A 27,443-nucleotide genomic window follows, 5' to 3' on the forward strand; every position below is an offset into this window, starting at 1 on the left:
TTATGTATCTGCACAACAGATGATATCTGACGTGTTTAGCATTTTCTGTGTTTACTTTAGCTTTAAAGGATTTGCATATCGCTGCTTTATAAATATAAGATCTTTCTGTTCTTCATAGATTCCATTTCTATACAAGTGTGTGTGTGTAAAACTATGTGTGCATGTATCTTTCAATACCTTAAAATGTGATATCTAGTGTGTTATATATAACTGATGTATGCAAAAGTTATCCACTTTGGCATGACAGGTAAAAAGCCAATATATTTAAATGATGTTACATTGGGAACTGTTAATGTACAAAGAGGCTTATATGTTCTTGTATACCATTTAATACAAACAAATATGCAAGTGCAGCAAGCAGTTAAGAAAGCAAACAAGAACAAGGATTTCTTGCTGGAATTATACAGGGTTTTAGTGAGACCATAGCTGGAATGTTACCTGTAGTTTTCATTGCCTTAGCTAAAAGATGATGTACTTGTCATAAAGTGAGTGCAGCAAATGTTCACCAGACTGATTTCTAGGATGACAGGACTGCTACATGAGTGGAACATAGAACATTCCAGCATAGTACAGGCCCTTCGGCCCACAATATTGTGCCAACATTTTATCCTGCTCTAAGATCTATCTAATCCTTCCCTTTCATATAGCCCTCCATTTCTCTATCATTCATGTGCCTATCTAAGAATCTCTTAAATGTCCCTAATATATATGCCTCCACCACCTCTGCCAGCAGTGCATTCCACGCACCCACCACTCTCTGTGTAAAAAAAAATCTGCCCCTTATATCCCCCCATACCTTCTTCCAATCACCTGAAAATAATGCCCCCCCATGTTCTGACTGTCCACTCAATCTATGCCTCTTATTATCTTGTACATCTCCATTCAGTCACCTCTCATCCTCCTTCGCTCCAAAGAGCCTAGCTCACTCAACCTATCCTAGTAAGACATGCTCTCTAATCCAGGCAGCATCCTGGTAAATTTCCTCTGCACCCTTTCTAAAGCTTCCACATCCTTCCTATAATGAGGCAACCAGAACTGAACACAATACCCCAAGTGTGGTCTAATCAGAGTTTTATAGAGCTACAAAAATACCTCGAGGCTCTTGAACTCAATACCCTGACTAATGAAGGCCAACACACCATACGCCTTCTTGACAACCCTATCAAACTGTCCGGCAACCTTGAGGAATCTATGGACATGGACCCCATGATTTTTCTGTTCCTCCACACTGCAAAGAGTCCTGCCATTAACCTTGTATTCTGCCTTCAAATTTGATCTCCCAAAGTGTATCACTTCACACCTTTCTGGGTTGAACTCCATCTGCCACATCTCAGCCCAGGTCTGCATCCTATCAATGTCCTGTTGTAACCTAGAGCAACCTTCTACACTATCCACAATATCACCAACCTTTATGTCATCTGCAAACTTACTAACCCACCCTTCCACATCCTCATCCAAGTCATTTATAAAAATCACAAAGAGCAGGGGTCCCAGAACAGATCCCAGCAGACCACAGGTCACCGACCTTCAGGCAGAATACACTCCACCTACAACCACCCTCTGTCTTCTATGGGCGAGCCAATTCTGAATCCACACAGCCAAGTTTCCTTGGATCCCATGCCTCCTGACTTTCTGAATGAGCCTTCCATGAGGAACCTTATCAAACACCTTACTAAAATCCATGTACACTACATCCACTGCTCTACCTTCATCACTGTGCTTTGTCACATCCTCAAAAAATTCAATCAGGCTTGTGAGGCATGACCTGCCCCTCAGAAAGCCATGCTGACTGTCCCTAATCAGCCTATGCTTCTCCAAATGCCCATAAATCCTGTATCTAAGAATCTTCTCCAGTAATTTGCCCACCACTGAAGTAAGACTCACTGGCCTGTAATTTCCAAAGTTGTCCCTACACCCTTTCTTGAACAAAGGAGTAACATTTGCCACCTTCCAATCATCTAGCACTACTCCTGTGGCCAGTGAGGATGCAAAGATCATCGCCAAAGGCTCAGCAATCTCTTCCTCACTTCCCGTAATAACCTTGGCCCGGTGACTTGTCTATCCTAATGTTTTTCAGAAGTTCCTGCACATCCTCTTTCCTCACGTTAACATGCCCTAGTGTATCAGCCTGTCGTACACCATCCTCACAAACGTCAAGGTCTCTCTCACTGGTGAATACTGAAGCAAAGTATTCATTAAGGACCTCCCCTGCCTCTTCTCACTCCAGGCACATGTTTCCTCTTTTATCCCTGATCGGTTTTGCTCACACTCTAGTCATCCTCCTATTCTTCACATATGTGTCGAATACCTTGGGGTTTTCCTTCTTATGACCCCTTCTAGCTCTCCTAAGTCCATTCTTAAGCTCCCTCCTGGCTACCTTGTAACTCTCCAGAGCCCTGTCTGATCCTTGCTTTCTAAACCTGAGGTAAGCTTCGATATTCTACGTCTCTTCTCAAACCACGGTTCCTTCATTTTACCATCCTTACCTTGCCTCAATGGGATAAACCTATCCAGAATCCCATGCAAGTACTCCCTAGACAACCTCCACATTTCCGTTGTGCCAGGTGAGAAGGGATCTTATTGAAACTTATAAAATTCTGACAGGTCAGATTGACTAGATGCAGTATGATTGTTTCCAATGCTTCATCAAAAATTTCCAGGTGACTTTATCCAGATGATTGTATGGTGGATTAGATGCTTTGTTTGGAATATGATACCACCGGGCAGGAAATATCGGGTGACAGAGCAAGAGATTTAGGACTGAGATGAGGAGTTTTTTTTTCATTAGAGAAATGTGAACCTGTGCTACTACAGCGGGTTGTGGAGTCTAAGTAGCTGAATATGTTTAAGAAGGAGATAGATTTCAAAATAAAAAGAAGCATTACGTGGTGTCACATGGGAAAGACCAATAATATGGTGTTAAGATGGAAAATCAGCCATGATCTTATTGTTTGGCGAAGGAGGCTTGGTATTGGTATTGGTTTTGGTTTATTATTGTCACTTGTACCGAGGTACAGTGAAAAGCTTGTCTTACAACCCAATCGTACAGGTCAATTCATTACACAGTGCAGTTACATTGAGTTAGTACAAAGTGCATTGATGTAGTACAGGTAAAAACAGTAACAGTACAGAGTAAAGTGTCACAGCTACAGAGAAAGTGCAGTGCAATAAGGTGCAAGGTCACAACAAGGTAGATCGTGAGGTCATAGTCCATCTCATTGTATAAAGGAACCGTTCAGTAGTCTTATCACACTGGGGTAGAAGCTGTCCTTAAGTCTGGTGGTATGTGCACTCAGGATCCTGTATCTTCTACCCAATGGAAGAGGAGAGAAGAGAGAATGTCCCGGGTGGGTGGGGTCTTTGATTATGCTGGCTGCTACACCAAGACAACGAGAGGTAAGGAGGGGAGGCTGGTGTTCATGATGCTCTGGGCTGTGTCCACAACTCTCTGCAGTTTCTTGCAGTCCTGCGCAGAGCAGTTGCTGTACCAAGCCGTGATACATCCAGATAGGATGCTTTCTATGGTGCATCGGTAAAAGTTGCTGATAGTCAAAGGGGACAAACCAAATTGAAGAACCAGTTGAAGCACCGAATGGCCTATCCTTGCTTTTGTTTTCTGTTTCTATGCTTTTTTTTTACAGCAAACATAAAGAAGGTAACAATAAGTTTTTTTTTATTAGGGAAGTGCATTATTTTCATTAGTGCTAATGCACACTTATTTTTCACACAAAGATATCTGTCCTCGGTAGCAAGTTGTCATTCACCGATGTATCCATGTTTTTTTTCCCTTTTTGGTGGCATCGTTTTCCAAACAAAACTCCCAATTTGCCATACCATTACCTGGATAGTGTCACCTTGAAGATTTTGACAAAGTGTTGGAAGGCTTGAAATCTTCCTCTAAATGTATAATCGAAGTCTTCCGTGCCTATTTCAATAAACAGTAGATTTAGTAGCAAGAACCTGTGTGACAGCATATAATACCAAGCCAAAGAAGGTCTCCTGAGTAATTTAGAAAGCATTCCAAATAATTCTGGAAAGATTTGACCACTGCTCTTTGAGCCATTGCTGACAAATACAGTTTTATCCAGAATAAAGGTGCAAGACTAAGATATGAGATAATGATGCTTTTTCCTGAAATATAATTCTTTAGTAAAGATCAACCAAATTATCAAACTACTTTTGCTGATAGGTTTTTCATTGAGTACTTACCTCACTGGAGACAGAGTTTCATGACCCCTGCATTACTTAAATCTGATCTTCATCTTATGAATGTTACAGGGGAAGTTTTCCCTTAGGAAAATCTTTTCAAGACATCTATGTAAAAGTGTATTGAAATTCTAACAGCTTCTCCTCTCACTGCTGCTGTCTTTGTGTACACACTAAAAGATAGCCTTTCCACAGAGAAACACTTCTTTTAAGCATGAACTAACTGTAGAAGTGTTTGAGTTGATAACTTGCTTGAAACTTTACATTCTTTCCAACATACATTGAGAAAAACAAAGAAAAAAAGTTAAAATTTGTAAATTATTGCTGTTAGCTGGGAAATGAACAAATAGAGGAAATAAGATTTTAGAACTTGATTTTGAAAACAGCACATGGAGAAATAAAAAGAACATGTATAAAATCTTTTATTAATTTTAAATTGCTTTTAAATGATTAGATTTAGTCTAATATTGCAATAATGCAATTACTAAATTATTTCATAGATAATAACTATAAATTTTGAAGGTGAAAGGTAGAAGGAATTGTATATTTTTTATGTTTTTCCTTTTAAAACCAAAAAATGAAGAGCAATCATGACCATATTTGTTCAACTCTACTGCATACATTTCAATGAAAATATGTAAGGAGTAAACATTAATGATTTGGTGTCTTTCGTTTTCTTGGGATATCCTAACAGGTTTCAGGATAAACAAAGTCCTTTAAAAATGCAGTCACTCTGTTAAAGCATGTGGTAGGGTATCCACCCACTGCATGATCCAACAAATAGAAATAAATTAAATGTGCACATAAATACTTTTTGGTGTTGTTGGTTGATTGATCTGTGTTTGCTATGAATCCAAGAGATCCATTCCGCTCCTCTCTGAAAGTAATGAGGATATTTTCAACTTCAATACCTGCACAGGAATTGGCTGAATGACTCACTGAGCCATTGCCAAATCTTATTGATTGGCATTCTATTGAAAATGTGTGTGAGGTAATCTGCCATTAAATTATTTGCTCCTTAGAAAGGTTGAAGTAAAATAGGAAGGATGTGATTAAACTAGACAGGGTACAGAAAAGATTCACTATGATGTTGTCTGGATTGGGGAGCTTGAGTCATAAGGAGAGACTGGATAGGCTGGGTCTGTTTTCTCTGGACTGAAGGAGGCTGAGGGTTCATCTGAAAATTGGAAATTTCAATGTTTAGGTAACCCACTCCCCCTGTGTTCCTTTCCCACTTCCACCTGTCCACCCAGGGTCTCTCTCCCTTTGTTCACCTTTTCTAACCCTCCCTTTCTCATTGCCAAGACTCATCACCCTCCCCTACCTAGCTCCACCTGGCAAGCACCCACAAGCCAATCTATCTGCGAACCTTCTTCCTTGGTTCACCTTTCCCATCTCCTCCCTCTCCTGGATCCATCTCCCCATCAACCCTCTCTTATTTATTTCCAGCTATCACCGACCAGCCTCTGTCTCTACCCTCCCCCCTCCCCTCCCCCACCCGACTCCATCTGCCAATTTTTCTTTTAAATGTTTCCACCTATTACCTAACAGTCACTGTCTCAAGGTTCACACCTCCCCCTTCCGCACCTGGTTCCATCTGCCCATCATCCCCACCTCCCATTATCTGGTTCCACCTATCACCAGTGGCCTTTCTCTCACCCCTCACTCTCACTTCTATACACTGGCTATCTTCCCTCTACGCTTTAAGTCCTGTTACAAGGTCTTGGCCCAAAATGTCAACCATCCCTTTGTCTCTCTAGATGTTGCTTAACCTGAACCAAAAGTCAGGCAAACCAAATTTGTTCCATTTAAAATAAATAAATTTTAAGGGCATTTTATTTCCTTAGAAACTGAATTCATGTCTCTACCAATGAAACTTTAATTTTAGCATGATAAATCCACTCAAGCAGTGCATCATGTAGAGAAGATATGAATGTACAAATCATGTGATGTCTGTATAGCTATTTCAAATCTGTCTGTTCAGTCGGAGTTTTATTCAGAACATGCAACGAGCTGAACATTTTTAGTTTAATTATCTGCAATTTTCTTGGCTTGTCTGCAAAAGAACAAATAGTTGGTTTGAATTTTCATCCAATATTCAAAAATCCAGCATCATCAATAGTCATGAATAGCAATATTAATGGGGTTAAATGCTAAATAACTAATCAAAACATTTTGTTATAGCTAATTATAAAATGTTATCAAGAAACTTTTTGTCATTGAAATTTCAATTTCTGTTCACATGACCAACATTGAAAGAAAAAGTTTGCATTTACATGTATATATTATCTTTCACATGCCTGTTATTTTAACTCTGACAAATTTGAAAAAATAGCTGAAATGCAAGACTTGCATTAGCATGAATATATTTTTTAAATTGTATGGACATGTAAAGATTTCTACCCAATTCATTAGCTTGAGGTTAACAGAACCAGGGGATTTGAGAGTCTTCCAGAAAAGTGGTGGTGAGGTAAATGATCAGCCTTGATCTGACTGAATGACAGAGCAAGCACTAGGGTCAAATGGCTTATTTCTGCTTCTATTTATGCTATGAGATAAGATAAATTAATCTTCTTAGGCAGTCCCTTGGGAATGAATGACTTGCTTGCACTCTGGTCTTGTGGATTCTGAGGTAACTGATGAGACTGTTATGGGAACCACAGACAAGCCCATTGGCAGAAGATGCCTGTCAGGAAGAGTGGGTGGGTGGTTTGTGAGGTGGTGCACTCCTTCTGCCATTTACACAGGGCTTCTATGTGCTCCCAATTCATGTTGGTTTGGGTGACACAGTGCACAGCTTATAGAGCCGCTGCCTCACATTGGCAGAAACCTGGGCTCAGTCCTGAGCTGCATTGCTATCTGTGTGGAGTTTGCATGTTCTCTCTGTGACTGGGAGGGTTTCCTCCAGGTACTGTGGTTTCCTCCCATATCCCAAACGTACTCAGGTTTGTCCATAAGACATAGGAGCAGAATTGGACTATTTGACCCATCGAGTCTGCTCTGCCATTCAATCATGGCTGATTTACTTTTCCCTCTCAACCCCATTCTCCTGCCTTCTCCCCATAACCTTTGACACCCTCACTAATCAAGAACCTATCAACCTCCACTTCAAATATACACAATAGCTTGGCCTCCACAACCATCTGTGGCAATGAATTCCACAAATTCACTACCCTCTGGCTAAAGAAATTCCTCCTCATCTCTGTGCTAAAGAGATGTCCTTCTATTCTGAGGCTGTGCCCTCTGGTCCTTGACTCTCCCACTACTGGAAACATTCTCTCCATGTCCATTCTATCCAGGCCTTTCAATATTCGGTAGATTTCAATAAGTCAGTTATTTGGCCACTTTAAAATGCCCCATTTGTGTATGTGAGTGGTAAAGTTTGGGGGTAATTGATGATAATCTGGGGAGATGAAAGAAAAATGGGATTTAGAATTAGTGTCGATGGATGGTTGCTGCAGACTTGGTGGGCTGAAGGACCTGTTTCCTTGCTGTATCCTCTATGATCCCATGGTCACCTTATCCTCCTAGTGAATTTGGAAGGATTTGTGGAGATAATATTGGCAGTATCTTTCCACTGCACAGAGGTGCCTGCTTTAGGTAGTTTGGAAGTACACAGGAGGGCAGGGGTCACTACTGCCCGGTAGGTGATGAATTTTGATGATGTGTCTCCAGAGATCTGGGAAGTTGTTCATGTGTTCTAGAGTTTTTGCAAGAGCCTTTATCATCATAGGGCAGTGTGGTGCAGTAGAAGTAGATGTTGAGTGACAGGCAGACCCTCATATGCTTCAATGAATAACTCAACAATTGCTTTTAGCTCAGCCTCTAAGAATATCCAAAGCCAAACCTTGTTGGTGTACTATAGCTTGACTACAAACATTCTATTGTTCCGTCACCATAGGCTGAACAGTTTCTCATTAGTTCTAAAGAGTAACCCTACCTCACGGGAAGTTTGTTGGAGGTGAAATGCAACATTGCATGAGAAATATTGAGAAAAAGTGTCAGGGCAATCAGACAGCCATATATGACACTAGCTTACTCTGAGATAGGATCAGCTGTAGACTCATCGGTTCAAATCATTGCTTGCATGCCACCAATAAGCAAGTATAAAATGGCGACCAGTTTTGGTGGGCAGCTGAATTTGAGGAGGGCATTCCACAGTCCTTCTAGATTGATGAAGTCAAAGATGAAGGGTCTCAGCCCGTAACATTAACTGTTCATTTCCCTCCAATAGATGCTGTCTGACCTACTAAGTTCCTCCAGTATTTTGTGTGTGTTGCTGTTGAAGTCAAAGGCTTTAGTGAGGTCAAAAAAGGCCATGTTCTGTGGCTGCTCTGTTCCTTTTCTTGGAGTTGCCCTGCAGTAGAGAGAATATTCACAATGTCTAGAGACGGATTGAGCGCACATTGCAATTTGGGGAGCAGTTATTTGGCTATTGGCAGGAGGCAGTTAAAAATGACCTCATCATGAAGGTACAAGTGAGGACAACTGTGAGAGCATGAAAGCAGAGCTCATGGAAGTGAACTGACACATTAAGTTAAGGGATCAGTCAGTCAAGATGCAAAGGGAAATGTTTAAGGGCATCTTTCGGAAAACACAGAATAAATACATTTCAATGAGAAGGAAAAATTCCAAGGGGTGGACCCACCATCTGTGGATAGATAAAAGGTTAAAGAGTATCAAGCATAAAGTAAAAGCATATTATTGTGCAGAAATAGGTGACAGATCAGAAGATTGAATGAACTATTCAAAAAAATGTATGGGTAGAAGAATAATAAGGAAGGAAACATTAGAATACAAGATTACGTAAGCCAGAAGTATTACAAAGACAAATATTAAGAGTTTTTATAAATATTATAAAAAGATAATAGTTAACAAAGCAAGAATGGCTCTGATAGAATGTAAGTATGGGCAATTAATAACAGAAAACAAGGAGTTGGCAAATGAATTAAACTGATATTTTCATTCAATTTTCACTGTAAAGAAAACCAGTAACTTACCAGAAATAGCTGTAAATTGGGAATTGGGAAGGAGGTGTTCAGGAAAATTAGAATTACGAGGGCCGTGGTACTGACCAAGCTGTGGGCTGACAAGGGTCCTGATGGAGTTCAACCTTAGGTCTTAAAGCAAGTGGCTAGTAGGTTAGTTCATGTACTTTCACCCCCAAAATTCCCCAGATTTGGAACAGGTTCCATTAGATCGGAAAATAGCAAAATTTATTCAAAAATGGAGGGAGATGGAAAGCAGGAAATGTCTAGACAAGTACCTTAAAATTGGTCATTGGGAAAATGTTACAAGGTTATTGAAGATGTTACACTTGGGCACATAGAAAAAAAGATTAATGTAATCAAGTAATGTCAACACGATTTTGGAAAACAAGATTGCATTTGCTCAAGTAATTGGAATTTTCTAGAAGTAGTGTGTATTGTGGATAACGGGCAACTGGGGGGTTTCTAGAAGGCATTTGATAAGATGGCTGAATTAAAGGTTATTGCAAAGAATAAAAGCTCATAGTGTAGGAAGTAATGTTTTGGCTTGAATAGAAGATTGGCTTCCCAATAGGAAACAGGGTAGACATAAATGTATCTTTTTCTGGTTGGCATGGTGTAATGAGTGGTATGTAACAGAGATTGGTGCTGGAGCCTCAACATTTTACAATTTATTGTCAATGAATTGAATGAAGGCATCAAAATATGGTTGTCCAATTGTTGATTACACAAAGGTGAGTATGAAAATAAATTGTGGAGAGGACACAAGGAGGCTACAAATGATATAAATAAGTTTAGTGAGTGAACAAAGATCCAGCAGAGTATTGTCCACTTGGAGGTTGAGATAAAGAATAAATAGCGTGTAACACTGCATAATATGCATGAAGGTGCAGCAAGTACTTTTGAAAGTCAAGAGGAATTGAACAGAAAAGTAATTAGCGAAATCAAATATACTGCAGATGCCAGAATGCTGAAACAAATCAGAAGATGCTGAAAAATGTTGGTCAGGCAGCAGAAATAAAGTGAACTTTTCATGGACCATTCATCAGTACACAAGCGTAGGGAGGTCATGCTTCTGTTAAGCAGGGCAGTAGCCACACCACATCTGGACTGCTTTGCACAGGATCGGTTTTCTTATTTAGAGAAGGAATTAAATATGTTGGAAGGACTTGACTAATACATCAAATGGGCAGGTTGTCCTCTGAGCAAAGCCTTGGCTTGTGTCTGTTGTGGTTTAGAACAGTAATTTGACTGAAATGTATAAGATCATGAGGGATCTTAACATGTTGGATGTGGAGAGAATGTTTTCTCATGGCAGAAATTAGAACTAGGGTGTCACTATTTTAAAATAAGGGGGCACTGATTTAAGGCAGAGATGAAGTAATTTTTTTTCTCTGAGTGTTATGCACCTTTGGAAATATCTTCCTCAAAGAGTGATGGAAGCAGAGTATGAATATTTTAAGGCAAAGGAAGATAAATACTTGATAAGCAAGGAAGTGAAAGGTTACAGTGGATAGACAACTTGAGCTTTACAATCAGATGAACCCTGATCTTATTAAATGGCAGAACAGGCTTGGAAGGCCAGGTGATTTAATTCTGCTCCTAATTCATATGTTTATATTTCATATTTCTTATCTTCAGGCAATAAAAGCAACATGTAAGCATTATAAACTGCCTCATTCATTCATCAGCAATGACACAATGGCAAAGTCATTCAGTTAAGATTTAATGCACATCTAATTATTCAGAACTAAACACATGCCTTGATTAATTGATCAGGTGTGTGTTACCACTTCTATTCACAAAGCTTATAACTCTGCATCCTTATAAATACTAAATTAAACCATGAAAATTTCTATCAGATGACGAGACAATGTCAAAGTCGATTGTCATCTACAGAATGCAATAAGCAATCATTCAGATATAGATCACTTCTCAGGACCTGTCAAGATAAATTTGGGAATATTTCAGTGCAATTTTAAAAATCTTCAGTAATGCATTATTCAGCTTTGGTCCACAATGTGCCAGGCATTATCCTCTAGCTAAGGGTTTAATGAAGTAAATGGCTCGCAGGGCTCTACCATTGTTGCTTGGCAACTGGTCACAAGTTATGTAGAAGCAATGCACTTATTCTTTTCTTCCTCTCTGAGAGAAATCTCCTTCTGCACAGTACTATTTGTACATATGAGATTGAGGTAATGTTGGAGAATACCGTATGAAAGTGTTAGGAGTTTATCCAAAAGGCTTTTTTTTAAATGATTTTAAAACACTATTGAAAATTCTAAGTGAAATGACAAATCCTACTAGAACATCCCTGAAAGCAATAACAAGCAATATCCTTCCCTACTAAATACCAATCAATTGATCTTTTCAAATAGGAACGAATGAGGCATTTTTATTTCATCATATACCAGATATAAAACAGCAATTAGCAAATCTGAAATTCATGAATGTTGGTGTTATCTCTCTTTATTTTTCTTCTTGTAGAATTTTTTTTTCTTTTTGTTGAAACTACTCTGGCAAAACCAAAATGAAATTGTTTAGATCTACAAAGGCGTGTAACAACAAACCACTAATACAGAGAAATATCAAATAGTGCTTCACTTTATATTTTTTAACCTGAAAGAAAAAATTTAGTTAAGAGCATTTCAGCCGAGAACTTTTTTTACTGCTCTGCTGGGGACCTAGTGTCAGTTTAGTGTAGATCCTCCGTGCATAGCACCCAAAACATCGTGAAGGGGAGAACTGTCAAATCCTGGGCTTACATAGAGGCCTTTTCACCACTGTCTGCAGACCTGGGGTGGGTGGGGCTACAGTGTGTAGGGCAGGTGGTTGGAGAGGCAATTGTGGAGAAGTAACTGGGGAAGTAAATTGTGAGGAAGGTTGGGAGAAAAGCAGTGAAGCATATGTCTGTGTCAGGTAGGAATGGAGAGGATTGTGGATGAAAGAAGTTTAAAACAGATTGCAGGGAAGGGGGAGATGATGAGGCAAGGATGGGTGAGGACATCAGGGGAGAAGATTAATGACCTTAGGGAGAAAACCTGAAGGGGCAGAGAGAAAATTGGTGGCATATTGCCAGAGTGAAAGTAAAGGAGCCATGGAAGACTGAGGCTGGGAAGAAGGGTCCAGGTGGGGTATGTGGAAACTACAAAACCAGGTATGAGAGTATAATGGTAATTTGGTATTGGTATTGGTATTTGTTTATTATTGTCACTTGTACCGAGGTACAGTGAAAAACTTGTCTTGCATACCGATCATACAGGTCAATTCACTACTCAGTGCACTTACATTGAGTTACCTTAAAAAATTCTTCATTGGCGGATTGCCTGAGAACGGCTCAAGTTGGAATGGCTCCTTTAAATATATTCTCTGGTAAATACTTGCACCTGTTGTTGAGACTCTCAACTGACTTCTGTGATACCTGTGCTTATGTATATCAATTGCATGGATAGAAACACACATATTACCTATTCACAATTTAGGATGGGTTTTCAGATGAAATTCCATTGTGTGCCACATAGACAGTTATGCCATGCAATAGAATTTTTAGCTTTGTGTAAAAATATTCTTCAAGTTGAAGGAATAGCAATTAACAGATTTTGTCTATATAACTTTACCTCAATTGCAAGAGAGCAATAACTTAAAAATATGGAAATCATATTCTTGAATAATTTCAGAAACCACATGGTTCTAAGTCTGATCTATTTTATCTTAGCCACAGCAATTGGAATGGAACTATTATCAGCCCCAATATCTTTGAGTGAAATCGGAGAAACTGAGTGTAATTCCTACGTATTATTTGTAACAAGTGATGCCTGGTGAACATGTATACTTATTTGTTGAGGACATGATCAAAATTAACTATGTGCAATATTTGTTAAAAAATATGCACCAATTTTGAAGAGATTTTAGTAATTTCATCTTTATGAACGGGCACAAAGTATTAAGACTTAAAAGAATAGTAAGTCAAAAAATGAAAGATGCAGCAAGTGCCAGTGGCTCCCATAATATCCAAAGATGACATAGGACATTGCGATGAGAAGAGATAAAATCATGTAAAAGCATGTTCAAAATTGTATTTCTGGTAGATCGTCTAAATAAGGGTATAAAATACTGAATGTATTTAACCATTTGACAGCTTGATTTCCTATTCCAGAGGTATGTGTTTTTGTTTTGCTTTTCCAATATCACCCCCTCTTCAAAAGAGTCTGTTCCAATTCCTATATGTTCTCATTGTTTCTCAAATGTGTCAGTTATTTCATACCTACATATGTCTCAGCACCTCTTAGATAGTCTGACCTTGTCAAGACATAGTATTCTTTAGACCCAATGCTTATGCTGAACCTTAAAAATAGAAGGTCTTTATGCATGAGCCAAACAGAGAGGTTGGGGAGTGTGCAGAACATGGAGGGGACAGGTGGAAGAAGATGTATAAAAAAGAGTAATAGAAAAGGGGAGAACAAGTCATTCAGTGCAAAAGACAGAAAAAAAGCAAATAAACAATGTGGATAAAGTGACAGATAATTGTAATGTGGGAAAGCAACATTAAGAAGCTCTGCAATGAATCAACCAATGTGTGTAGATGTATGTATTTACAATTGAAAGAGGAAAGTAATTTAAAAATTAGTAAACAAGAAATTACATGTATTTTAAAAATTGAAAGCACATGTGCTGTGTCATGGAAAATGTTAATTGTTGGGTTTTTTTGTTAGATTCTTGTTTTGGACTGACTGGGATTCTAGTTTTCCACGAATTGAGGCAGCTTCAATGAGTGGAGCAGGAAGGAAGGCCATCTACAAAGCTTTGGGGACTGGCGGATGGCTTAATGGACTGACCGTGGATTACCTTGAGGACAGAATCATCTGGATTGATGCAATGTAAGATTAATGATTTTGGTCTTTCAAAATTTGATCATGGAATAGAGTCATAGATTTATACAACACAGAAACAGGCCCTACGGCCAAACTTATCCATGCCAACCAAGGTGCTTACCTGAGCTACTCCCATTTGCCTGTATTCAGAACATATCCCTCCAAACCTTTCCTATTTATGTACCTGTCTAACTGCCTTTAAAACATTAATTGTACCTGCCTCTACCAGCTACTTCCAAATAGCTACCACCCTCTGTGTGGAAAAACTTGTCCCTCAGGTCCCTTTTAAATCTTTCCCCTCTCACCTTAAACCTATGCCTCCTAGTTTTGACTTCCATACCTTGGGAAAAAACAGCTGTGACCATCCACCTTAGCTTGGCTCCTCATGATTTTATAAACATCTATAAAGTCACTCTTCACTGCAGGTAAAATAATCTTGTCTCTCCTTATAACACAACACCTCCAGCACCGGAAAAATCCTCGTGGACCTTTTCTGCCCCCTCTCCAATCCGTAGACCCCTCAAACTTACCGCACAAGTTGATATGGTGATTAAGAAGGCGTATGATGTACTGGCCTCCATTAGTCAGGGGAGTGAGTTCAAGAGACATGAGGTAATGTTGCAGCTCTATAAAACTCTGGTTTTGTGTTCAGTTCTGGTCGCCTCATTATAGGAAGGATGTGGAAGCTTTAGAGAGGGTGCAGAGATTTACCAGGGTTCTGCCTGGATTAGAGAACATATCTTATGGGGAAAGGTTGAGCGAGCTAGGGCTTTTCTCTTTGGAGTGAAGCAGGATGAGAGGTAACTTGATAGAGGTGTATAAGATTATGAAGGGCATAGATCGCGTGGACAGCCAGCACCTTTTCCCCAGGGCGGCAAAGGCCAGTACCAGAGGACATGGTTTGTCAGAGGAGGAAAGTTCAGGTGACATGCCAGATCGAGGTTTTTTTACACAGAGAGTGGTGGGTGCCTGGAATGCACTGCCTGGGATTGTGATAGAGGCTGAAACAACAGGGACATTTCAGAGACTCTTAGGCACATGGATGTAAGAAAAATGGAGGGTTATGGGCTGTGTAGGAGGGAAGAGTCAGATTGATCATGGAGTAAGTATTTAAATAGGTCGCCACAACATCATGGGTGGAAGGGCCCATACTGTGCTGTTCTCTGTTCTATGTTCTCTCTAATGAAATTACTTCATTCCTTTAGCATGGGGATCAGAACCGCACATAATACTTCAAATGCAGTCTCACCAACATCTTATATAACTATAACATAACATCCCAATTCTTGTAATCAATGCCCCAATGAAGCCAAGCGTGTCATACACCTTCTTTGCCACCCTGTCTAACCGTGTCGCCACTTTCAGGGATCTATGTACTTGTAGTCCTCTGTTCTACAGTATTACCCAGGGCTTTGTTCTTCACCGTTTATGTCCTGCCCTGGTTTAACTTACCAAAAAGCATCACTTCACACTTGACTGAGTTACTAATCATGCCACCTGCATTCTCACCCAAATTGTTAATATTTATGACAAACAACAGAGGACCCAGCACTGATTCTTTATGGCACATCACTAGTCACAGGCCTCCGATCTGAAAAGCAATCCTCCGCTACTACCCTCTGACTGCTACCACCTTCTGTATCTGATATATGTGCAACTATTTTTTCTACTTTAAATGTTGGTACATCCCAACAATTGCTTTGAGTTTTTCTTGAATAAAATTGTTTAACTCCTATTAAATATAGAATTGCAACTTTTCTAGTTGATCTGCATCAGAAAATGGTTTGAACATTTTTAATTGCAAAAGAAATGGAAAAATACAATCTAGATTTCATTCTTTGTCTTTCTACCCTTTCCAACAACTTTATTATAAAGAGCATTCCCCACTGCCGTCAAATAATCCCATGCATAGAAAACTGGTCCTTTTTTGCTTGCCTGGCAGAACATCTTGGCTACTTATTTGTAACTGAAACAATCTTTCATTTTGCAAGATATTCTAAAGTGGCTTAGAATAGGGCAGAGCTGAGAAATTTAACCAAAAGAACTATGATTGGATCAGCCAGTTCTTCCATGACCTACACATATAGGGTGTGGCTGGGTTACCCCAAGCCTTTTTGTGAGATTTGAACTGTTCAGAAGATATATATGGGTTCCATTATGGCACCTAAAAGATTTGAATCCTGGGTGGTTCCAAGAAAGGACAGTCACCTTAGCAAGAAGCTGGAGTGGTGGACTCCTCTGAATCTGGTGAGTGTTTCTTTCAAAAGATCAGGGTCTCCTTCAATCTCATAATCCTATAATTCTCTATCACTCTCCAAAAAGGTGTCCCTAGTCTAACCTTCCACAACTCAATCACAGGACCCAGCATGCGTTCTCAGCTTTAAGTAGCTCCACACTCACACTACTCGTATCTGCTCCAAAGCCTCACCAGCTCTCTGTGCTTCAGCATACTGATTTTGCAATTTACAGACATATTTTCAAAACTCCTCATGGGCTTGCTCCATCCAACTTCAGAGATCTCCTCCTGTGATAAATAAACTTCAGTAAGGCATGAATTTGAAGAGGGGCAAGAGTGTTGGTAAAGAAAATAAAAGTGGTGCACATATTTTGGCAAGTCAGTGTCTGGAATTTATTTTCAAAATGCCATTTGTTCATTCATGTCTCATTGTTCTAGGTCTGATGCTATTTACTCAGCCTTATATGATGGCAGTGAATTGATAGAAGTCTTGCGTGATCATGAATACCTTTCTCATCCATTTGCTGTAACATTGTACGGAGGTGATGTTTACTGGACTGACTGGAAGACTAACACCCTTCTGAAAGCCAACAAGTGGACTGGCCAAAATGTCACTGTGGTACAGAGAACCAGCGCTCGGCCCTATGACCTTCAGATTTACCATCAGACCAGGCAACCACAAGGTAGATGAACTGTTTAACTTACTATTGTTTGATGATAAAAAATACAGACCAATTTTAAAATAAATCAACAGCATTTATAATTTCTCTTGCAGTTATTTGATAGCAGGATGATATAGTTTTATTTGATTCAACTAAAATGCAAGGCAATAAATTAAGAAAATGTTAAATTGCCAGTTTCATTGTGACTTTCTAAGGATCTGCTCCCCTTTCATATCGGGGCATCTTATCAATAACATTGATTTCATTTGTGACAAATCTTACTGTAACTGAATTAATGCAACTGCTTTATTACTTAGGTTTCAAAGTAGTTACAAATTAGGAAAGACTGGAAGAAAAGGGCAAAAAAATTTATAGCAGGCTGAATGGTGCTATGATATTCTTCTAAGTGAAAATTCACTACCAGAGTCATTAAGAGAGAAATGGCATTTTAAAAAAGAAGTTATCCACAAATATTCTAAGCAACAATGTGGACTCACTATACAGTTAACAATCAGCCTGGTTGCTGTTGAAGTAACCATCTTGTTCAAAAAGACAGTTGCCATATCAACAATCCAGCATAGAAGAGCCACTTTTGAATCTGGTAGACTAGGTGCATGGACAAATGCCTGATCGGATGTATTCAGCCTGTAGTTAATATTAGGTGTTAGTACTAGCTGTTTAAATAGCAGGTGTTAAGATTTCAAACCAAGTGATATCAAAATGTTGTATCTTTAATAGTACTGCTCTGGACTTAGCTGGTTACATTTACATATAAATAGCAGATCTGGTTGAAGCCAAGCTTTTTTTTTCAACTTTGCAGCCGAACATCAACCTCAAAACTGTCTCAAAGATTAATTGTTGGAGTCATTGTTGACTATTTCCCTTTGATTTCACCCGAGTTTAACATTATGAAAACATCATAGAAATAATAATATAACCTTCCAATGAAAATAAAGGTATAACTTTCCTCCAACAATGCAAAAACAGAACTTCTGCAAACTTGCATTTCAAATAATAATTTTCTTGGCTAGAAGCTTTTTTAGAATAGTATAATTATTTATGAAGCTGTTTACAATTATGCAGCATAAAAACAGCACACAATTGTATTGTCCTGTATTGCATTTTATAAGACATTCTTACAAGATAGCTCTTAAGAAATTCTTGCATCGAAATTTGCCCTTGGTCATTTGTGCTAAACGTGCAACATAAAAATGGCTGCACATCGTTATTTACTTCAAAATTCAGCTTGTGATTGAACATGAATTGTATAAAATCAACACTGTGTTGATATTCACCATATTTCACTATGTTTTTCCTTTAAAGATTTGGGTGGTATTGAAAATGTGTGTAGAGAGAAGTAAAATGATAAAGCACAGATAAGTAATCAAGTGTATTTGCCACTTTTGTTCCACAGCTTGTATGCCAAGTGGATGTTTGCATTTAGTCTGAAACATATTGCATTGGGCAAAACGGTTAATTTTCTTCAACAGCACTACTTCTCCTGATTATAATAGCACTGTTGGCAGAGTTTTTACTGATATTAAGAAAATGTCTGTTAATTAAATCTGTAATTTCAGGTATGCTCTATGAAGTTAATTGCCAATGAGTTCTATGCTTTGCTTCAAAATTCAACAAACATAAGAAATAGAAGCAGAAAAAGGCCACTCAGCCCATCAGGCAAGTTGTGCCATTCAATAAGATCACAGCTGATCTTTTATCTCAATGTCTTTTCTCTAACCTGGATCTCTTGATTCCCTTAACATCTAAAAATGAATGATTACTCTGTGCATATAGGGTGGTGAACCTCTGGAATTATTCACTCAAGGGGGCCGTGGAGCTTCCATGAGGGATTATTGGAGGTATTTAAAAAGGCAAATGATATTTTTTTTTGGAAAACTGGGGAATTGAGGGTTCTGGGGAACTGGTACAGAACAAGTCAAGGCTTGGGGCAGATCAACCATGATCATATTGAATCGTTGGGCAGATTGAGGGGTCAGATGGCCTGCCCCAGCTTTTTCTCGTGTTGTTCAGCAGGAAATTTCTTAAAGAGTAAGATATATACATGTGGATGCTCTTAACAGAAAAGAACAAATGATATATATTAATGAGTGTGAAGTAGAGTTTGTTGCAGTTCAAGCTTTCCCCTGTAGTTTACCTTTGGCAACTTTGCAGACCCAGATGACTAAATTGGATAATGATGTATGATTAATTCATGCCTGGTACATGAATAGACGTGACAAGTTAGGTTTGAAAATAGAACAAGAAATGCTTGTAATACTCAGCGGGTAAGTTAGCATGACACAGAAGCTACCTGACCTCCCGTGTATTCCAATGTTTTTTGTTCTTATTTCAGACTTCTATCATCTGTAGCTTTTTGTTTTTAATGTCAGATTTGGGGCATGACTTCTGCATGTTTTGTGTAATGCAGAGCTGTTCATTGGCTCACTGCCTTAACACAGGGAGCAATCTTATGAATGAAAATAATCTGCACCTCATTAAAGGGGAGGTGTATGTTAGCTGCAGATAATCCTTGTACAAACAAAGCCAACCTCAAAGACATTGAAGCATGGAACAACATGGGACACTGTAGGATCCTTGGATTTCTGAGGCTGCATTGGATACATTGAAGGGAGAGGGGAAGGGTTGCCCTGCTCATGCAAAGTGCCAGTGAGAGATCCAGCAGACACACAGAGGACAGGAGAAGATAGCTGGAGCATATAATGCAAGGAATGTTGTCTTGAGAATCTAGATGCAGTGCCACAGGGTATTTAGTGACAATACAAACGTCAACTTCAATAAAAAGCATCTTCAAATACTTTCTTTAACCAACTGCTGAGAAACCTCAGACATGAAATTGGCCGGGTTGGAACATAAAGGTAAAAAGGTGGTGAAGATGAAAACACCAAGTTCCATAACATAACATTACCAAATCCAGCTCAGATATTGAGCATGGATAAGTTGTATGCTATCTTAGAGACAGGATCCACTCTCACAGTTCAGCAATACATCCTCTATGAGATTTCTAGGATTACTAAACTGTTGTCCCTGGGAATGGCAGTAAGTCAACTCCGTCAAGGGAACAGTATTTATAATCTCACTACACCACTCTGTTGGTGCCTTTGCTCTTGTTTGTCATCTATCCAACCCATATTGAAGCCATTCATACTAAAATGTCGCTTTCTGTAGTTGGGTCCTCAAGCAAATACCTTCCATTTGCAGTTGCTTCCATGCTGTAGCCCTTGGAGTCACTCAGCATAGAGCAAGGAAAGGGACATAAAACATATATCTATTTGTCATGCATTGACTTATAAGTTTGGTTTGGATTTTTTTTTGTCTTAACTTTTGTTTTTTGCATTTTGCAAAGTGGGCGGCAACAGAAGGAGCATAAACGGAACTGCTGTCGAATAGGGTACTAGGTTGTGTTCATTGATGATGTATTCATGTGAATTGATCATAGATAGGCAGGGCAGAAGAGACTGTTTAGTTTGTCTCATCCATTCCACTTCATTGTCTCCCTTTTCCTCATGTTCTGCCACCGCCAATTGTCATTTAGCTAAAGACAAGGCCTTAGCTGTCATAATGGGTTGGGTAGTACAGCATAGACATTATGATGCATGCCCTGTCATGTAATCCAGAGCAACCCAGGTGGCAGAATTGATGTTTAAGCATTTCAGGGATCTATCTAATGCACTCCTGAAACTGTGATTTTTTTCTGAATCTGTGAGGACATTGAATCACGTCATGCACCGGGTACAGTTATACACCTGCTGGCACTGAGGGATCCAAGTTCCTTCTGATTGTGGCACATCTCTGAGTTGAAATGTAGCACCTGCGAAGCAATATGTGTGTGGAGTCTGTTGTACACTGCTCCACGGGGAGCCTGTAATCCTTGAAAAGCTACATGCCATACTGTTCACTGTTCTCTGACAAGAGAGAACAAATTGCACTCAGCTCCCTTGGAATAAAGTGATTCAGTGAGCTCCTTTATGTCTGGTGACAGCAACCTGTCAGTTATTTCAGTCTCCAACTCCAGTCTGGAAGGATCCAGATGCATAAAAGTTCCTGATCATGGTTATCTTAACAGTCAAAGTGCCTTAGAGTCATACAGCATAGGAACAGGCATTTTGGCTCACCCAGTCCATGCTGATCATTGAGTACCCATTGATATTAATCCCATTTACCAGCTCTTGGTCTTGATGTCTTGGTAATTTAAGTGCTCAATTCAATACTTCTTAAATGTTGTGAGAGTCCCTGACTTCACCACCCTCTCAGGCTGTGCCTTTCAAACTCCAAACTGCACTGGGTGAAAATAAATACTAGTTTTGTCCCCTGTAACTCTCTCAGTCCTCACCTTAAACCTATGCCCTCTGGCTATATAGATACTTCTGTGGTGGAGAAAAGTCTCCCCCATATGTGACCTTCATAATGTTGTATACCTCTACACTCAGCCTACTCCACTCCAAGGAAAACAAACCCAGTCTCTCCAGTTTCTCCTCATAACTGAGGCATTCCATCCCAGGCAATATCCCAGTGAATCTCTTTTTTACCATCTCCAGAGCAATCACATTCTTTCTATATTGTGGTGATGGTAACTACACACAATATTCAAGATGTGGCATTATCAATATTTTATAAAGTACTTCTGGCCCTGCTGATGATTGAATTGTTGTTGGAAAAGGTGGTGTATTACTTTGATGATATCCTTCTTCAAACCTCAAATATTGGTTGGACTAGGGTCCAAGTTGGAGAATCGTGGCCTGGACATCCCAGATAGATAGTGTCTTCTGCTGACAGCCTTTTTCCCTGCTACCTCACAGCAAATTGTCTCGCCCTCTATATCCTTTGCTCATTCTCCCACTCATACTGCACTCTCAGAACAAAAATCTACTGTGTGGGAGCAACTGGTTCAGAAGCCTTGAAAGTGATGACAGTTGTCTTCTGTAACCACCACGTCACCCCCTAGAGACTTGAACAATTTTATATAACTTGAAGACAGCAACCTCTTCTGTGCATTTTCAGGATTTGGGTCTCTGGGAAAGCCAGCATTTATTTCCCATCCTTAATTATCCTTAAGAACGTGGTGGTGAACCACCTTCTTAAACTGCTACAGTCCTTCTGGTGAAAGTACTTACACTGAAAGTTGCCTCGTGGGTGGATAGGGTAGTTAAGAAAGCTTAAGGGATGTTAGCTTTCGTAAGTCGGGGGATCGAGTTTAAGAGCCACGAAGTGATGATGCAGCTTAACTCCGGTTAGGCCACACTTGGAGTACTGTGTCCAGTTGTGGTTGCCTCATTATAGGAAGGATGTGGAGGTGCTGGAAAGGGTGCAGAGGAGATTTACCTGGATGCTGCCTGGATTAGAGAGTATGGATTATGAGGAGAGACTAAGGGAGCTAGAGCTGTTCTCATTGGAGAGAAGGAGGATGAGGGGAGACATGATAGAGGTCTACAAGATATTGAGAGGAATAGATAGCCAGTGCCTCTTTCCCAGGGCGCCAATGCTCAAAACAAGAGGACATGGCTTTAAGGTGTTGGGTGGGAAGTTCAAGGGTGATGTCAGAGGGAGGTTTTTCACCCAGAGAGTGGTTGGTGCATGGAATACACTGCCTGGGGTGGTGGTGGAGGCTGATACATTGGACAAGTTCAAGAGATTGTTAGATAAGCATATGGAGGAATTTAAGTTAGAGGGATATGTGGGAGGAAGGGGTTAGATAGTCTTAGGTGTGGTTTGAAGGGCAGCACAACATGGTGGGCCGAAGGGCCTGTATTGTGCTGCACAGGAACAGGTCTTTTGGCCCACGATGTTGTGCCAAACTAATTAAACTTGCAATTAACAATCTACTGAACTAGTCCCTTCTGCCTATACAAGTCCATATCCCGCCATTCTCTGCATATTCATGTGCCTATCAAAGAGTTTCTTAAATGCCTCTATCATATTTGCCTCCATTATCATCCCCGACAGCGCATTCCAGGCACTCGCCACTCACTGTGTAAAAATAATACCCCACAAATCTCCTTGCAGCTTACCCTCTCTCACCTTTAATGCATGTCCTGTAGCATTAGACATTTCAACCCTGGAGAAAAAATATACCAGCTGTCTACTCTATCTGTGCCCCTCATAATCTTATAAATCTACCAGGAAAGTGATTATTCAATGGAACATTAAGCTTTAACTAAAAGAACTGACATTAAATCAGTATCGGATTTGACCAGAGCTTGAAGACACATAACTGCAGGGCTTTGGATGAAGAGCTGGGAAGTAGGATTTACCTCGTGTCCATGTTTTGGCTTGCATGGACACAATGGACTGAATGACCTCCTTCTGTGCCATAAAATTATCTAATTCTCTCACTCTGTTGTAACTGATGTCTTGATCTGCCTATTCTGCATTCTTGACATGGACTGTAATTGTTTTTTTATACTAATTCTCTTGCCAGTATGCCATTAGACATGACTTGCATCATAAAATTTGTCTGTGCATACATCAGATTCCACCTTGGAACCATAAAAACATATGTAGCATTCAAAATAGATTTCGTGCCTCATCTCCCTGACACCTTTGATGATCAATGAATTAGATTTGAAAGTATTGTCTCTGTTTTTTTAAAATTTATTTGGCAGCCAAATTTGCATTCTGAAAATTGCCACAGAATTTAATGACCAGTTCCTGTTTGGTGTTAGTTGACAATTCTATTTTGGTTGGGATCTCTGGGGAATCTCACTTCTTGCCCTGGTTCTTCTCCAAATAATGCCATGAGGTATTTTAGATTCAGGTGAAATGACAGATGGTTTAAGTGTACTCAGGATTGAACTGAAATGTCAGCCTAGCTTCAGCGCCAAATCCCTTCAAAGAAGTTTGAACCCATGACAATCTGAATCCGTGCCAAGAGTACCAACAGAGCAAAACTGATACTGTAAACAAAAGTCTGCATCCTTATATATCCAATAGTAAAGTTAGGATAAACACTACATTTCATAACTGTGCAATTAATGGAAATTTTGTGAGTTGTTCAAGATGATCTTTGACTTTATGAAAAAGCAAGAAATATCATTTTGTCAGCTCAATGAATGTGGGTGAAACTAATAGTAATTTGTATATTAAATAAAATATTCATTGCAAAGTCTTCAGAAGTTCAGCCCAAGGCAACTAGGGACAAGCATTAAATGTGACTTTACCTGTATCACTGACATCCCATGAACAAATCACAAACCAAACCAACTTCTGTGATTCAGATACACATCTTGCCGTATAATGTTAAGTGGCATAGCAGGAGGATCTTATAAGGTGGCTGAAAATATTTTAAAGCATGTAATATTTATCAACAATAATGTGTTGTTATTAAAACATCCCAAGGCATTTCAAGAGCCTGCTATCAAACAGAATTTACACCCTGACACACTCGGAAATATTGTGGCAGGTGACCAAACTGTTGCTGAGTATTATAAGAACATCTTAAGAGAGAGAGAGAGGTTTAGGAGTGGAAGTCTGAAATTTAGGACCTAGATAACTAAAGGCAAAACCAACAAAAGAGAAACAAATAAAATCACGGATAGACTAAGTTCTGAAGTATATGTATGGAACTAAGAAATTTGGAAACTTGGTGGAGCTTGCAGAAATGAACAGGAGGGGCTAAAGATAAGTTACTGGGGAATTCCAAAGGTAATGGCACAGAAGTAGGTAGAAAATTCATTATACTTGTTTCTCTGGCCATTACTAGCTGAATAGCAATGGAGCTGGTTGAGGTCAGTTTCACCCACGTATCTGATCGAGGAGCGAAGGTGAGGAGGATATTGTGGTCACCTGTATCAAAGGCAGCAAACACATTGAGAAGAATGAGGAAAGGTAACATCACCTTGCACTGATATAGGATATCATCTCTTACTTTCGTGGAAATCAGCTTACAAAGCTTAAAATATTTTTAAAAACATTTTTATCAACTGTTTGCTAAATATATTCATTTTTGAATGGACCTCATAGTTATAGTCCTCCATAGAATAAAGCTACATTTAAATGTTATAAAGCATTCACTGAGCCACCAATTTCAGATCTTCAGCCAGAACCTGTAGGATAGAACAGATTCTACAGGATGTATTTCAGTTTTAGACTTGCTGAGAATTAATCAGTTAACCATCCATAAGCAACTTGAGAAGCAGTTTGAGATATTCGTACTATGCCAATATGTAGATGCACATTCACCGTCCTGGCCTTTCATTGCTGCTCATGCCTTGACAATGTGCTATTTATTTAATATCTTTAAAAAACCTCCCAATATACTGACTAGTTTCCAAAGTTATCAAGCTGGAACTAGTCCTATTGACATCAAAACAGACCTAATTGTGCTATGGGAAATCAGATAATGCAGTAGAGATGGGGACTCTACCATTGAATTTCTGCTTTTGTGTCCAGGAAGGATTCTTGACACAGTATGTGGACAGGCCAACTAGAAGAGAGGCCAGTCTGGACCTGGTACTAGGCAGTGAGCCTGATCAGGTTTCAGATTTCTCAGTGGGAGAGCATTTTGGAGATAGTGACCATAACTCCTTGAGCTTTACCATAGCCTTGGGGAAGAATAGGAGCAGATGATATGGGAAACTATTTAACTGGGGGAGGGGGAATTATGATGCTATTAGGCAGAAACTTGGGAGCATAAATTGGGAACAGATGTTCTTGTGGTAGTGCACAGTGGAAATGTCGAGGCTGTTTAGGGAGTACTTGCATGGGGTTCTGGATTGGTTTGTCCCATTGAGGCAGGTTAAGGATGGTAGAGTGAAGGAACCATAGTTGACAAGAGATATAGAATATCTTGTCAAGAGGAAGAAAAAAGCTGACCTGAGGATTAGAAAGCGTGGATCAGACAGGGCTCTGGAGGGTTACAAAGTAGCCAGGAGGGAGCTTTAGAATGGACTTAGGAGAGCTAGAAGGGGGCATGAGAAGTCCTTGGTGAGTAGGATTAAGGAAAACCCCAAGGCATTCTACATGTATATGAAGAATAGGAGAATGACTAGAGTGAGGGTAGGACCGATCAGGGATAAAAGAGAAAACATGTGCTTGGAGTTGGAAGAGGTAGGGGAGGTCCTTAATGAATACTATTCTTCAGTATTCACCAGTGAGAAAGACCTTGACATTTGTGAGGATGGCGTACGACAGGCTGATACGCTAGGACATGTCGACATGAAGAAAGGGGATGTGCTGGAACTTTCGAAAAACATTAGGATAGATAAGTCACCGGGGCCAGAAGGGATATATCCAAGGTTATGATGGGAAGTGAGAGAAGAGATTGCTGCATCTTTGGTGATGATCTTTGCATCCTCACTGGCCACAGGAGTAGTGCCAGATGATTAGACGGTGGCAAATGTTGTTCCTTTGTTTAAGAAAGGTAGTAGGGATAACCCTGGGAAATACAGACCAGTGAGTCTTATTTCAGTGGTGGGCAAATTACTGGAGAAGATTCTTAGACACTGGATGTATGGGCATTTAGAGAAGCATAGGCTGATTAGGGACAGTCAGCATGGCTTTGTGAGGGGCAGGTCGTGCCTCACGAGCCTGATGTGACAAAGGCACATTGATGAAGGTTGAGCAGTGGATGTGGTGTACATGGATTTTAGTAAGGTGTTTGATAAGGTTCCTCATGGAAGGCTCATTCAGAAAGTCAGGAGGCATGGGATCCAGGGAAACTTGGCTGTGTGGATTCAGAATTGGCTTGCTCATAGAAGACAGAGGGTGGTGGTAGATGGAGTGTATTCTGCCTGGAGGTCGGTGACCAGTGGTGTTCTGCAGGGATCTGTTCTGGGACCCCTGCTCTTTGTGATTTTTATAAATGACTTGGATGAGGATGTGGAAGGGTGGGTTAGTAAGTTTGCTGATGATACAAAGGTTGGTGGTGTTGTGGATAGTGTAGAAGGTTGCTGTAGATTACAGCAGGATATAGATAGGATACAGACCTGGGCTGAAAGTGGCAGATGGAGTTCAACCTGGAAAAGTGTGAAGTGATACACTTCAGGAGATTGAATTTGAAGGCAGAATACAAGGTTAATGGCAGGACTCTTTGCAGTGTGGAGGAACAGAGGGATCTTGGGGTCCACATCCATAGATCCCTCAAGGTTGCCGTGCAGATTGATAGAGTTGTTAAGAAGGCATATGGTGTGTTGGCCTTCATTAGTTGGGGTATTGAGTTCACGAGCAGTGAGGTAATGTTGCAGCTCTACAGAACTCTGGTTAGAGCACACTTGGAGTATTGTGTTCAGTTCTGGTCGCCTCATTATGGGGAGGATGTGGAAGCTTTAGAGAGGATGCAGAGGAGATTTACCAGGATGCTGCCTGGGTTGGAGAGCATGTCTTATGAGAATAGGTTGAGTGAGCTAGGGCTTTTCTCTCTGGAGAGAAGGAGGATGAGAGGAGATTTGATAGAGGTGTACAAGATGATAAGAGGCATAGATCGAGTGGACAGTCAGAGACTTTTACCCAAGGCGACAATGGCTAA

At 39.9% G+C, this 27,443-nt stretch overlaps 1 protein-coding gene across 1 annotated transcript in view; it reads left to right on the forward strand.

Annotated features, from left to right (window-relative positions):
* LOC127583300 (low-density lipoprotein receptor-related protein 1-like) overlaps positions 1-27,443 on the forward strand; it is a 1,307,163-nt gene that overhangs the window by 829,740 nt on the left and 449,980 nt on the right. The window contains exons 26-27 of the mRNA XM_052039177.1: positions 13,907-14,071; positions 16,740-16,984. Coding sequence (XP_051895137.1) covers positions 13,907-14,071; positions 16,740-16,984 — 410 coding nt within the window. The remainder of the gene's footprint in view (positions 1-13,906; positions 14,072-16,739; positions 16,985-27,443) is intronic.

This window comes from Pristis pectinata, chromosome 1 (genome assembly GCF_009764475.1).
Source record: "Pristis pectinata isolate sPriPec2 chromosome 1, sPriPec2.1.pri, whole genome shotgun sequence".
In the NCBI taxonomy this organism is placed as follows: Eukaryota; Metazoa; Chordata; class Chondrichthyes; order Rhinopristiformes; family Pristidae; genus Pristis; species Pristis pectinata.